At 30.8% G+C, this 14,904-nt stretch overlaps 2 protein-coding genes across 2 annotated transcripts; one reads left to right on the forward strand and one right to left on the reverse strand.

Annotated features, from left to right (window-relative positions):
* The first annotated feature begins 7,612 nt into the window (after positions 1 to 7,612).
* On the forward strand, positions 7,613 to 9,810 carry LOC144557241 (uncharacterized). The gene is made up of 5 exons (XM_078305786.1): positions 7,613 to 8,271; positions 8,927 to 9,032; positions 9,127 to 9,170; positions 9,255 to 9,322; positions 9,562 to 9,810. The coding sequence occupies exons 1-5, from the start codon at positions 7,796 to 7,798 to the stop codon at positions 9,630 to 9,632; spliced, it is 765 nt and encodes a 254-aa protein (XP_078161912.1). The 5' UTR covers positions 7,613 to 7,795; the 3' UTR covers positions 9,633 to 9,810.
* An 899-nt stretch (positions 9,811 to 10,709) lies between these two features.
* Positions 10,710 to 14,485, reverse strand: LOC144557296 (uncharacterized). Its single transcript, XM_078305856.1, has 8 exons — positions 14,310 to 14,485; positions 13,672 to 13,784; positions 13,372 to 13,443; positions 13,092 to 13,127; positions 12,255 to 12,300; positions 12,070 to 12,157; positions 11,928 to 11,985; positions 10,710 to 11,150 (listed from the first exon to the last, which is right to left on the reverse strand). Exons 1-8 carry the CDS (start codon positions 14,386 to 14,388, stop codon positions 11,100 to 11,102), a joined length of 543 nt encoding a protein of 180 aa, XP_078161982.1. The 5' UTR covers positions 14,389 to 14,485; the 3' UTR covers positions 10,710 to 11,099.
* Positions 14,486 to 14,904: the final 419 nt, after the last annotated feature.

A 14,904-nucleotide genomic window follows, 5' to 3' on the forward strand; every position in this document is an offset into this window, starting at 1 on the left:
TAAATCAAAACCATTGAAACCGATTTACTTCAAGAGTGATGAATTTACGTATAAAATTTTTAAAATTTTAAATTAACTCTGTATAAAGTCAAGGTCAAAAAATATTCAAAAAATGAATGCACTAAAATTAATTTATAAACCTTCTAATTTTGTCCGCTATATTTTACTACTAAAATAATTCGAAAACTTCAAATCTTTGCATATAAATTCATCACTTGTGAAATAGATGGATTTAAACGGCTTGAATTTGTCGCTTGAAACCGATATAATATATTTTGGAGATAAGCTCACCAAACACCTTGGTGAGCTTAAGAACACCCTAGTTTTACTCCATATTATTATTTTTATTAGGGATGGGCTACGCTACTCCATGGAGTAAAACGCGTTTGTACTCCACGCTGTATTTTCATTTTGAAAATCCAAACAACCGATCCGAACCGTTAGATGTGATCTCCATATTGAAATGTGCTTGGATACCAAATTTTATATTTTTTGGAATTTTTTTACTATTTATTAAGCATTTTTCAAATTTTCTGTTTTGCTGTGAACAGTAAAAAACAGTAAAATTTTCTGGACCATCAGATCAGCAATTTTCAAAAATGTTTAATAAATAGTAAAAAATTCCAGAAAATGTAAAATTTGGTCTCCAATCACATTTCAATATGGAGATCACATCTAACGGTTCGGATCGGTCGTTTGGAATTTCAAAATAAAAATATGGCGGCGTGGAGCACCAACTCATTTTACTTCATGGAGTAGCGTAGCCCATCCCTTTTTATTATACATAATGTTATCATTTCAAAAAATGCATTTTTGTTTAAAATCTGCCAAATTTTGTATTTTTTTTTTCAAATAGATATATTTTTCATTCTAAAACGAAGCCCAAACGATAACCCTAATTAAATAAAATAGCACGAGTCTACTGTACAAAAATTAAATCTCGAGTCAAAAATTTTAGTTTTTGTAATAACTTGTTCAAATAAAAAAACCCCGAGGCTACTATAAAAAAAATTAATCTCTAATTAAAAATTAAAAGCAACGTTCAAATACCTACACTTTTGTTGTCTTCACTATACTCAATTTTTAAAACTTCAACTAAAATTAAAAAAATATATAAAAAAAGTTTGTTCTAACTGACATGCAATAAATTATGATTCTTCGACTTTATTCTAACTGACATCAAAAGCCAATAAAAATTAACTAATAATGTTATTTAAGTTTGAGAACTTTTATTATTAAAAATTAGAAAATAAAATCCTAATTGAACTATAAAAATAAGTTTCAACCCTCCTCTTCATTCTCGACCTAATAACCCTAGATTTTAAATAAAAAAAAGCACCTATAATTATTATTGGTTTTTCCTTAGATGAGATCATGGACGGTAGGTTAGTGTTTTTTTTAAAATTAATATTATCTATATATATTTTTATAATTTTTAAAATTATTTATATAGTTCAGTCTCTCTCAAAAGAATACTAAATGTAAAACATTTTTTGTATGAGTTTTGTATGTTTTTTTAACACATTTTTTTCGTAACATCTTGTTAGAATAAAAAAGAGTGAGGCTGCTACAGAAATAATAAATATTAAATCTCAAATAAAAAATAAAAAATTTAGATTAAATATATGCTTAAGCAGCTTTCAAATACTTTCACATTTGTTGTCTTCACTGTACTCAATTTTTAAAAATTTTAATACTAAAAATTTAGAACACAAATATAAGAAAATTAGATATAATCTATATCATTTCTTCTTTACACGTGAAATTTTATAATATTTCAACTTTATTTTAATTGGCATAAAAAACTTATAAAAATCCACTAATATTGTTATTTAAGTTTAATCTTTTTTTTTTATTATGAACATTAGAAAATAAAGATATAATTGAATTAAGTCGGTAGTTCATAAATTTTGCATCCAAACACATTATTCGTGAAACATATTGATTTTAACAGTTTGAATTCGTCATTTGAAAATTATAATCATTAAAAACAAAAAATTTGTATGTATAACATTACTTTTAAGTTTTCAATATATTAAATTCGTCATTTGAAGCATAGTGACAAATAAATTATTTCGGGTTCAGTTCGGCGATGTAAAAATTTCATAATTCAGGAATAATTCGGGTATAATTTGGGAATGATTCAGAATTATCTAGATTAGAGATCTCAATCCTGTAAGAGAGCAAAAAAAATGTTATGGAAAAAATTTGGAAAAAATTCACGAATAATTTGTAAAATTCGTAAAATTCACGAATTATCCGGGTTTAATTTGATCAAAGTTCAATCAATTAAATAATTCATCGTTCGATTTGACATCACAAAAAAAAATGAATTATTCGAATTTAATTCGCGAATAATCCATGAATCTTGTGACTATTTTGAAGTCATAGCGAGCATTAAAAACACATCCTAATTCTACTTAGTACCTTGCATTAAAAGCGTGCCTATAATTGTTATTGCCATTTTCTTCGACCAGATAATTCACAACAATCAAACTGAACTTATCGGATAAGGCCAATGAGTTGGCCGGGACCCGGGACAGGTTAGAATCTGGTCGTTAGACTTTGTCCCACATGGATGAATGAACTCTCTAATTTTTAGCATTTTCCGTGAAATTGATGAGACAATTGTACAAAATTACAGAATCATTCAACCCCCTTATATTCTTTGTTAGTTTGGAGCCATCAATAGATTCAACGTGCCTCCAACCACACGGCAGGTAAATCTTTGTTTTAATGCTGTGTGGCATGTAAAAAATATAGTTTAATGCTTCTGGTACCAACATTTGGTACCTTGAAAAACTTTTTTTTAATGCTGTATGGCATGTAAAAATATAGTTTAATGCTTCTGGTCCCAAGATTTGGTACCTTGCATTTTTCACCAGTGCATACTTCATTCTTTGCTTCTTTCTCTTCCCTTGAGCAGTGGCATCAAGTACACCTCTTTTAATCTCTTATTAAAGTATGGAGGAATTTCACATATACACCTCAAAAATATTGAAATTAGATATTATTTTGTTGTTACTGTGCATGTTTCAAAAGTAGATAAATAACTCGTTTATCATTGAAATTTGATCAATTAAAAGACTAATATTTTGTAAACACGCTACGTATTTTTTATTTTTATAGATCTTAGATTAAAAAACAATAAAATTTAGAAGTGTAAATATGATATTATAAACTTTAGAGGGAAAAATTCATAATTTCAATATTTTTGAGGACTATACATGAAATTCTCCCTTAAAAATAATTAATTTCTAAATTCCCTTGGCCCCCGCTCATTCACTTTTTTTTTATTAGAAGGGAATCTTAGAAAGCGATATTACGTCCGAGAAATAGAAAAAAAGGCCTCGCTAATTTTTTTTCGTTTTGTATTTATATGCTCCTTTGGATATCATAATTACAAAAAGGAGGTCGGTGTTATACCTCTAAAAAGTGTTTGTTTTTAGTGAAATTTCAAAATAAAAATTTTTGATGTGGTTTTAGAAGGATTTTCTAACACTTCGCTTATAAATGTTGAGGAGAGTTAATAACTTAAAATTTTATAATTTAAATATCAAAATAAAACTGTTCAGTTTGATCTATATCATTTTTTCTACGCATACAAAAAAAAAATGATATTTCGACTTTGTTTTTATGACGTATAAGTTTAAAAAATATATATAATTTAAAAAGTTAAAAACAGAGATATGATAAAGACACAAAAAGTAAAAACATTTGAATTTTGCTCGCCAAATTAATCTATCTCTTAAAACAATATCCAAAATGAGTACGTATTTTTTTCTGAAAAGTTATTTCTTATTTTGTTTGGTTTTAAGTTTTAACCTGTAATAATTTGTGGTATAGGATTCTTAATTTCATGCCAAGTGTTCTTGATTTAAACGCTTTCTGTTTATAATTGTTGGTTAAGATAGGAATCTAGATATTTTTAATCATGAACTTGCAACTGTTTGTTGCTATTGTAATGATAATAATTGAATTGTCCTTTGGACCAATTTAAAGATGCCATGAAAGAAAATAAGGTTCTAAATAAGGACGCTATAGCGATTTCGGACCATAAAAGCTATGACGTTATCAGCGCTATTTTTTAACTATGCCGCTATGACGCAATAAACGCTATTTAAATCTTTGGAAAATACACACTTTGCGATATGTGTCATATAAAATATTATATCAAATAATATGTCATATCAAACAATTAGATCACTATTTAAAATAAATCAATATTGGATAACCTAGCTAGTGATTTCTATATCAATTAATGCACATCAATTAATTATTCTTCAAAATGCATAGCCTACATTTATAAATGTTGACAAATTCTCATCTACAGTACAATATTGATTGAAATTTGAACAAACTATAATTTTAGAAGAAAAGACTATTTAATATCCTACTTTTCCATAGCATAAGATGAATGGTCAAAGTTCTTCAATTGAAAATTCAAAATCCACATTAAAACGTGAGTTAAAGAACTTTGACATTCATTACATGCTACCAGTGGCAAAGCCATCATATATAACTTTGGAATTTTATAATCGGATATGAAGTAGTATAAATATGTTGACATGTCTATTGCTGAAAACTACCTGTGTTTCTTTGACAATTCATTACTACAATCCAATCGAATGAATTAAATTGCAAATTACGACTGATAATTGACTAAAATTGTTGAGTGCTAATGTTTTTTTTTATTTATGTTTAAATCTGATTTAGAATTTAGTGAGATTGGTTTTATATAATTTAATTTTGCTCACTGACCCAGTAACCCAGTAATTCGAAACTTTTTGTCCATCTCTAACTCAAATTTTGACTACGCCACTGCATGCTATTAGCAATTAGTGTCATCCACATGTGAAGACCTTATTGCTGTTGATTGTAGAAATATATTACTTTAATTATAACAAATAAACCGACATTGCATTGCATATGTATGGCTGAATATTATTATCATTTCAATGCGATTATACATATTAATTTATACAATAAAAAACAGTAGCAAACTAGGGTGAGATCATTTTTTTTTTATCTCTTCAGATCTTTACTGCTTGAGCAATCAATCATTAGGGACTTCAAAAAATAAAAAGATGAACACTAATAGATATGATCTTTTGATGGTGTAAAAACGGAGCATAGAGTAGTAAACATCGATCGTATTAATATAAATATTTAATTTGTCAAACACGCAATCAAATATTAAAAAAACGTCAAATTTATATTTTTGAAGTTCATGGTAAAGATAAGGACTTCTAGCCCCTTTTTTTTCAAAAGAATATATATTTATAATGAGGAGGGATCTAATTATACTCTTTTTTGTTGACATCAGATTACACTCTACATTTTAAAAATTAAAATAGTCAATCCAAACCATTTAACACGATGGATATATTAAGATGTGCTTGCAGAACAAATTTTATATATTTTTGAATTTTTTTACTATTTATTAATATGGGTACAAAAATTCAATGGTTTGAATATAGCAATTTTGTTAAATACTTTATAAATAATAATTTTTTTTGAAAAAAATGTAAAATTTGATCTGCAAGCACATTTTAATATACCCATTATGTTGAATGGTTTGGATCGACTATTTGAATTTTGAAAACTTTATAACTGAAGAGTGTAATTCGGTGTCACCAAAAAATGTGTAATTGGATCCCTCCTCATTTATAATTTGTTTGACAAATGCACAATCAATATTATAAATTTCGTATTAATATTTATATTTTATTTGACAAATACAAAATCAAATATTAAATGGATGACAAACAACAGTGTCATCTGTATGTCGACAAGGATTGAAGTATGTGTTCAGAAATTGAAATGCTAAAAACACAGATTGGAGTACCTTTTTTCATGCTCTTGCTAAAAACAGCAGTGTCATCAACATAAAAGTATTATTTCATTATTTTATACGTACTAGATAAAATATATAAACCAAATATTCAGCATGATACTTTATTTTTTATCATTTGATTTATTGAATTTTTAGTCTTAATATATTTGAACCTTTTCAGATTCGGATACAAATATTAACATTCACATTTAACATACAAAGTGAATGTTAATATTTGTATCCGAATCTGAAAAACTTCAAATATGTTTGTAAGAATTTTTATTATTATTAGATCTATACTGAATCTATTTTTGTTAGTATTAAATTAAATAAAAATATTAAATCTGTTATTATTAGATGCATATTTTTGTTAGTGAGATTGAATCTATTTTTGTTAGTACTAAATTATCTACTAGTATCGCTCCCGTGTGTTGTAACGGAGACATATTATAAGAGAACAAAAAAATATCATACAAAATGACATACATTCATAAAAATAATTAAACTAAATGACAAATAGTATTTTTAAATAATATATCAAATGACATCTGTACATAAATAACATTCTTTAAATGACATATTAAATAACATATCTTTTTTTGTATTTTTGACATATTTTTATAAAAAAAATCTTATACAAAATGGTATATTAAACGACAAATAATATTTCTTAAGTGATATAAAAGAATAGAAATAAATAAAGATATGACTAATTATCAATTAATTAAAAAATTCTTTAAATGACATTTAAAAAATAGAAATAAATAATGACCAATTAGAAAGATACGATTTGCATATAGCGAGTACATGCGGCAAGTATATGTCTAAATAAATTTAGACTTCTACACGTAAAAACACATATAAAAAAATGCAAATAATTAAAATATATGATCGGTGATTGATATTCAATCCGTAAATTTATTTCTTAATTAAAATCGTTGATGAATAAGAACAATTATGTGCTTAATACAAGAATAGAGATAAGCCTATATAACCAACTCCGAAAGGAACGTGTATGTATTATATACATGCACGTGTGACGTGTTAGTATGAATATATAAAATCCCGATCCTACGGGTTTAAATAAAAAAAAATCACAGATGATGTTTTCTCCATTTTCAATCTAAATCTTTGTGATATTTATACTCGAGTAGAAAAATTGTAAACCACGCAGCATTTACCTTTTTTCTCATGCTCTTGAGTCTTGATATCAATCAACATAAAAGTATTATTTTATTATTTATACGTACTAGATAAAATATATAATCAAATATTCTCCATGATATCTTTTAATTTCATTTAATTTATTGAATTTTAGTCTTAATTATTAAATATTTAATAAGTAAAAACATTACAAACAGAAAAAATAAAGGCATATAAAAGATAACCACCGCTCTTCTGGAAATATCAAAATGTTACATTTTCAGGGTTTGACTTGCAATAACGCCAATAATAAGCGAGCAGTTCAAAGCAAACCCCCACTAAATCCGGACCCTTTATTATACGACAAAGATCAATCTCAAGATAAGATAGAAACAGTTGATAGCTTCCTACTAAAACGGAGTTAGAGGGGAGGTCCTATGGGTAATGGACCAAATTCGGTCCTATACCCTTTAAAAACCATTAGATGGACGTCAAAAGTCGTGGAAACCTTGATCATGAATTCTGATTCCGATCGGACGGATATTAGCTGATATCGGGCCGAATTTATTCGACTTCCCATTGGACCGAACCCGGCAACTACAACATGTGTTACACGAACTGCATAACCGGATCATTTACGAACTGAGAATATACTGCAACCGACCCTCTACATTTACATTTTTCTTTTCCCTTTTTAGCCCTACCTCCTCTCCTTTGTTCTTCTCCCCTTTCTCTAGTCTATTTCTTCTAGTGGAAGGCTGGTACCACAACGGAGAGAAAAGGTAAAAGGAAAGAGAATTATAAAATTGAAAAGAGATGGATTTCTTCAACGAGTTGTATCTCTCAGCTGTGATCTCCATCATCCTCGCCTTCCTTCTAGGCAAGTTCGGCTCAGCTGACAACCGCCGTCGGATCAACTCCCCCATGGCGTCCAGCCGAGATTCGTCCATACACGTGGCAGTGGAGCCTAATCCAACCTCTTATACGGTCAAAGATGGGGAGGAAGAAATAGACCGGGAAGAAGAAGAAGAAGAAAAGGCAGAGAATGAGGTGGAGATAGAGAGATTCGAGGGGTTAGAAGAGGAAGGATGGGAAGGGGTGGAGAGGAGCGGGATCGAGGGGCTGTTTAGTGAAGCCGTGAAATTTACAGGGGGTGATGTGGGAAAAGAGAAGGTGGGGAAATTAGCGAGAGAGATGCAACTCAGATTGTACGGTCTTTACAAGGTTGCAACTGAGGGGCCGTGCTACCAGCGGCAACCGATGGCTATCAAGCTCACTTCTCGCTCCAGATGGTAAATTCTCGTTGCGATCTCGCGTCTTTTTCTATTCTTGATTAATTCATTATTATTTTTTCCTCTATTGATTAATTGATGGGTTGGTTAATGCAAATTTCTCATTTGGTACCAATTTGAATGTTACAAACGATTTACTTGTTTGAATTGTTCTGCTTGCTCTGGATACTAATTACTAATTAAATGGTGAATCATTATCTTGATAATGTTAAGTGATATGTATTATATATTGCAACTGCATTCTGAAATATTTGGTAATTAATAACACCTGCTAAGAGTTCTGACATGCTGCTACTTCTATGCATGAAAGTCGTTTCTGTCGTGTAAGGCATTACTCATCACACTATATTTATTACTATTTTCTTTGCACATTTAAGCTGTGAGCCAAAGATGGAAACTTAAACTAATTGAACTTTTGGATAATGAAATGATCCAAGTTGTCAATACATTAACGAATAAGCATTTATCTTACTTATTAGTATTATTAGAGGGATTAGTAAAGATGCTTTTGTCATTTGTGTATTACACTTTTTTCCAACTAAAAATAGTCTAAATGGTAACTAAAAAGAAGGATATTCTTATTTTAGAATAATGATTGTTGCAACCAGCATTGGTTCAAGTAATATTTGTCTAAAGTTTTGTTTCCCTTGCTAAGGAATGCATGGCAAAAGCTTGGAGACATGAACCCAACAGTTGCAATGGAAAGATATGTGACTCTTCTTCAAGAATGCATTCCCGATTGGAACGAAGGAATATCCAAAGTACATCTTTATTTCAATTTTTCATTGTGCTTAAATTAAAGTTTAGAACATAATAAAACAGGCTACTTAAACATTTGTTTCTATATTTGGCTAGGTTGATACAACAGACAGTGATAGCAATAGTTTTCTAGCTGAAAGGTATTAAATTTTATCATCACAAATGGTAAAGACTTGAATTTTGTTCTTTTATTGCAATATGACTTATTCTTTGCTCCAATGCAGATCATCAGCAAATTCTTCTCCACCTAACATTGATCAAGTAGCAGCTGAACAGACAGTATCAAAGCAAGGTACTGTAATTTATCTTCTTAGATTTTAGTTGTACTACATTTTTCTTAATTTATTAAAGATGTCGTAGGGAGGACCTAAAGAACATTTAAAATTGTGTTCTTTTTGGACAAAACATCTAGTAAAAAAATTGGTTTCATTTTTCTTTTTGTTGGGAAAATAAGAAAATCAACAATCATAAAAAAAAATGGAAAAAAGGGACAGTGTATTAGTTAATTAACTTATTTTTCTTTAATTGCAGGACTAACACCAACAGTCGTTTTAAATCTGCTCTGCCCAACTAGAATGGCATTCCTAAGTTTCTACATTTAGATTAATTGATACAAAAGTTGTAATGTTTCATTTGTGGTGGTTATACGAGCTCTGCTTGTGATGTTTTCTTATTTCGAGCGGTTTACTTATCAGTTTCTCAGGTTTAGTTGGTCTTGGTATAATAGATGTATAATTGTATATGTGTATATTATATATACCAAGATATTTTAATGCTTGACGCCACTGCTCCTTTGTTAGGTAGAAATCGTTTTTTTTTGAGGAAACATCATCGAGTAACTAATTGAAGGTTCTCCTAACATGCAAAGTGGCATTACTTTTATTTAATGCTTTGCTCGTTCGTTTACGAAATAACAGGTAAAGTCATCAGGGCCCGTTCGACCGTGATCGTATGGCTACGAAGGAAAGTCACGAGCACTGTTCATTACTGTAAAAAACAACAGTGTTTCCGCTGTTAGAGTCCATAATTCCCAATCTTCCAATCTAATAGATGAAATGATAGAATTACTGTAGAATTGTATACACTAGCCACGAAACTGGTTCGTACAAATCCCTTTGTTTTTTGTGCTCGACCATGCATTCCTTAATTCACTTTATAGTTTATAAAAAAATTGATTGAAACAAGGAACATTTCGTTTCATTTCTTTTCTTTCATGTACCATTTTTTTTTAATAAAGGTCGGAAGTCAAACCACTCAATTATTTAATACCCTTATTATTATAATAAATGATTTCTCACATCCGGATTTTAAACTCATGATCTCTCGTATAGAGACCATATGCTTTTGTCACTAGATCAAAGGCTAATTCTCCTGTACCGTTTATCTTACGTGCTAAAGAGAAGTTTCTCATGATCGAGCCACGACTTTCCAATTAATAAAATCTGACGGTTCTCTTATAAAAGAGTGATCTGATGTGGCTTTATAAAATTATAACTTTTATCAAGCATTATTATATTAAGAAAAAGTGAATAGAGTTGTTCATAAAAATAGCTCATAGTAGCTTCATAAGTCATAACAAAACTATGCAAACAAAATCTTATATACACAAGCATTTGTCAAGCAATAACTCAAAATTTAAAACAATAGGTTAAAAGTTACCTTGATACTTGCTGCAGGAAAGAGTCCAAAACCACCAAACCATATAGAATTTCACCCAGTTTAGTACAAGTCATCACCACGTCTTAATCAATACACCAAACAGGCATCCCTTTCAAGTTGGGTACTACCTCCTAGCAACCTTTTTTTAGGTGTACATGCCAAACTCGAGACTATCATAATCCTTTTTTTTTTTATGCCAAAAACATAATTCATCCAGAATAGAATCTGACAACTGCAACTTCATCTCTTATTTGTCATAACCTACCTAATCTAACAGTACAACTAACATAAATGGAAAAATCCCGAAAAATCTCTTCACAAGCACTTCTCAAGAAACTTGCCCAGGGAAAAGATGTTCAGGCCAAATTAGAGTAAGGACTACGATTAGGCACACCACAAATTAATCATGTCTACTCCTTCGAGGTTATGACCAGCAGCCCTAGTGCTCCAATAAGCAAATACTGAAACAAAAGCAATTGAATCAGGAAAGCAATAATTGTTTGATCCTCAAAATTTAACATTAAAAGAGTTAGAAATTGACATACCCTGAATAGACTCTGTCAAGATTTTTGAAAAAGAAAAAGAAAATGACATAGCATAGATTTCATAGGAGATGACTAAAACTTCAATACATGAGAAGAATTGGTCACTCAACTTTGATTTGTCCTTCTCAAGTTAGGTTATTTTGCACTTACATTAATTAAGAAAATAAAATGGCATATCTCTACTTTCTCTTGATTCTTTTCTCTTTACTGCAGCTCCATTACCTCCCATGCCTTTCCCCATCCTAATTTATTTTCCTTCCCACTTCGCATACTTAACCTTAGAGGTTGAAGGAGAGAAGATACAGAGGTGGGAGGTGGTAATGGCGAAGTATAAAGAAAGAAAACAATGTAGAGAAATAGGAAGATGGGGTGATTTTATTTGGGACACAGCACTGATTTTCAAATATGCTAAGAAGTTTATATTTCAAAAATGGGACACGGAATGACTTAATATATCTTTTACAAAGCCAAACTTTTACTCTTTTCTTTTATTGAGATTAATATTAAGGGTACTTTCAGGCAAAAGCATTTCATTTCTTAGACATGTTACATGTTACATGTATAGTTTTTGTTTTGCCTATATACATCATTCCAGCCACTTTAGCATGGAGAACACTTGAAATTATGTATAATGTTGAGGCTAACAGCTCAAATAGGTCAGAGCAGAGAATAAAATTTTATTCAAGAGCTCACCTTGACAAGTGGTTTCTCAGTCATGATAATTGTAACCCACCCAACATATGGCAAATACCTACACAAAGAAAAGCCAACCAAATATCAAAATATTGCAATTAAGTTATCAAATAAAAACTTTATAAAATAAATATAAACCAACCCAACAGCCCGGCCCATGATATGATGCTGTTGAAGCCAGAGCTGGCCATGCGCGTATAGAAGACGATCGTCCCCAAAATTATTATCACCTTGTAAATACAATAGAAGGAAAGATTTTCAGTTTTGAACTGTCAAAAAATCAAAGCCAGTGAAAATTGAAAAAGACAGTTTTGTAAATTGAAGTACCTTTAGTAAGAATATCAACCTCTTTAGTTTCTTGTCGTTCATGGACCTATAAAGCATAATAAAATTTAATTGGACATTGGGATATGCAAGTTGAATTTGTAGAGTACTATATAACAGGTAGAGTATACTCATGGACCATTTAGATGCAAGTAACTGTAATGTACAAATAACTCTTCTTTTGTACATTACAGAGATGGGGAATGAGGTAATAGAGTGATTAAGAGTGGATAAGTAGAATTAGTTGATTAGAGTAGTTTAGACTAATTCATGAGAATAAAGGAGTTTAGATATAAGAATGAGGGTCATTTGACTCGTTGTAAATACATTTTTTTATCAATGAAAGTTAGTAGGCATTTAAAACCACTAACCTTAAATTTTTTTTTTCTTTTTAATATTAATTTAATGCACAAATGCATATGGCCCAACACCCTTCAACTTCTCAGCTGTTGCACATGACCTCTACTTTTAAAACACACATCTCCCCAGTTCAAGTATAGGAAATAATGTGTGTCAACAACTACCCCTAATTAATGGAAAATAATTAGAATACAATTAGCAAAAGGTTAACAAAAAAGTAAACAGATATGTTGAAATTAAAAAAGGTTGCAGCTCATCCTATGTAATATTAAATTTCCATTCCTTGTATATATAAATCATACATGAAAAGAAAAGAAAAATAACTAAAATTAGTACAGGGCATGCTCCATGTTTATCTTAGTTCTATAATGATCTACAAGTTCAGGGGTTTATCCTAAATAAACTTCATTTCATTTTCTTTTTCTTTTTGAGTAATAATAAGTTCTAACTTCAAACATAAAATGGGCTAAGAATAGGGACCTTAATTACACGATGCACGATAGGAATCTCTCGCCCCTACAATAAATAATTGAGCAAAAAAACCAATTAGTGAATAATTACATACAAATAAAAAACATAGCAAATCTTTGTTCTCTTGCTACCTTTTCTTTCATCAAGGGTTTTTACCAATTTATATCTTTCCACAAAAAGCTTAAACTTGAAGCACCAATTGCTTGAGAAAAACCAATATCTGACCTATCGTTGGTTTTGTTACATGTAGTTCAAAAAAGAGATCATAAATGCAAAAGTAGCTACCTACATCTACATTAAAGACAACTATTTCACCAGCACGAATGGGTGCCTGACTCATGTGCAAGAACAAAATATCACCCTGCATGTAAGAAAGCAAAGACAGACAATGTGTTATAGAAATAAAAAGGAATTCTACAGCAGAAATAATCAGTTTCAGTATTGAGAAATGTTTATCTAGGGTTTATGTTATTACAAATATCTAATGCATTATGTGATTAACAGTTATCTAGGATTTCGATTTAACTACTAAGGTCTCAATAGAATCCAACTATTAGCAAACTGAGAACACATGAAACAGCAGACTAACTCTCTTGAAGCCAGGTTCCATACTTCCAGATAGAACGACAACAACAGGTGATTCACTTCCTGTCAGACACATCAGGCTTTTCCATATAATAAGTGCTGATGTCACAATCATACCTGAAGTAAAAATTAGAAATAAATAATAACTTTGTAAGACCATATAATATAAACAATAACTTTTTCTTACTAGGCTTGTGCCCCAAAAGTCAAAATTGTTTTGGTTAAAGAACAACCCAAATCAACTGCAAAACATCATTGAGAAACCAAAAGGTTTGAGCTACTCCAATTATTTGTATTGTTTAACAAAGAAAGCTGTCACTAAATCATCATCATATCCCAATAAAAGCCTGCCTAGCATTGAAATCTAGAGTAGAACTTCTATATAAAAATTATATAAGGTGCTAATTTATTAAGTAATCCATCAATTCAGGTGACAAACCCATAATACTACATACTACTCTCAACTATCCCTGCTACGTCTCTGACAAAACATGATTTTGAGGAAGTTCACAGGTCCATGTCTCTGAAGCAATTTGCCAAAAAAAGAAAAATACTTAATGATGTAAACGCAAAAAACCCCCTCAGACAAAGAGATCAAAATGGCAAGGAAAATCAGAAAGAGGAGGAGGCGATGAAACGGACCAAGGCTGACGATCTGAGAGAGAAACTGTCTGATCTGAAGAGAGCGAATCGACTCGATGTAATCACCAATAAACCCCATTTTCACCCTCCTTTTCTTATTCCACCGATCCCCTGATCTTTATTTCTTCTCAACCCCTCTCTCTCGCTCGTTCGATTTTGTTTTTTCAGTTGCGACATCAGAGATTGAGAGGGGGAGACGAATTCACATCCCCTCAGGTTACCGGACTGAATACAATTGAAATCAGACGGTCCAAAATTGTTCTATTTAACCTGGCACGAATCTCAAAGCAAAAATAATACTGCCCCTCTGTCATCCGAACCGGATGAGAGTTAATCTGGGCCGTCCGTTTCATTTGTGTTGAGTCAGGTATCTGGGAGGATACGGATCCGGCGGAGACCCAATGAACAAAAAAGTGTCCGGTACGGATGAAGGTCTTAGTCCCACGATATAGTTTGTGATGAGAGGTGGTTGCCATATAAGGGCTCGGGAGCGTAAATGATGACCTTAGAAGGGTGAGTCTAGAAAATTTTTGTTTTTATTTTTGAAAGTCCGCAGGCACAAGGCGAGAGTGGAGATGGTAGAAATAGGAATGGG

Source organism: Carex rostrata, chromosome 7 (assembly GCF_964058835.1).
Source record: "Carex rostrata chromosome 7, lpCarRost1.2, whole genome shotgun sequence".
Classification (NCBI taxonomy): Eukaryota; Viridiplantae; Streptophyta; class Magnoliopsida; order Poales; family Cyperaceae; genus Carex; species Carex rostrata.

What these genes read in the sequence shown, in the direction of transcription:
- LOC144557241 (XM_078305786.1), top strand. Translation starts at nt 7,796, where the DNA reads ATGGATTTCTTCAACGAGTTGTATCTCTCAGCTGTGATCTCCATCATC. An exon ending in CTCACTTCTCGCTCCAGATG is followed by an intron (nt 8,272 to 8,926) that starts GTAAATTCTCGT and finishes TCCCTTGCTAAG; the next exon opens with GAATGCATGGCAAAAGCTTG. An exon ending in AATAGTTTTCTAGCTGAAAG is followed by an intron (nt 9,171 to 9,254) that starts GTATTAAATTTT and finishes GCTCCAATGCAG; the next exon opens with ATCATCAGCAAATTCTTCTC.
- LOC144557296 (XM_078305856.1), bottom strand. Translation starts at nt 14,388, where the DNA reads ATGGGGTTTATTGGTGATTACATCGAGTCGATTCGCTCTCTTCAGATC. An exon ending in TAGTTGTCTTTAATGTAGAT is followed by an intron (nt 13,128 to 13,371) that starts GTAGGTAGCTAC and finishes TATTTATTGTAG; the next exon opens with GGGCGAGAGATTCCTATCGT. An exon ending in CTGAGAAACCACTTGTCAAG is followed by an intron (nt 11,151 to 11,927) that starts GTGAGCTCTTGA and finishes CTTTTGTTTCAG; the next exon opens with TATTTGCTTATTGGAGCACT.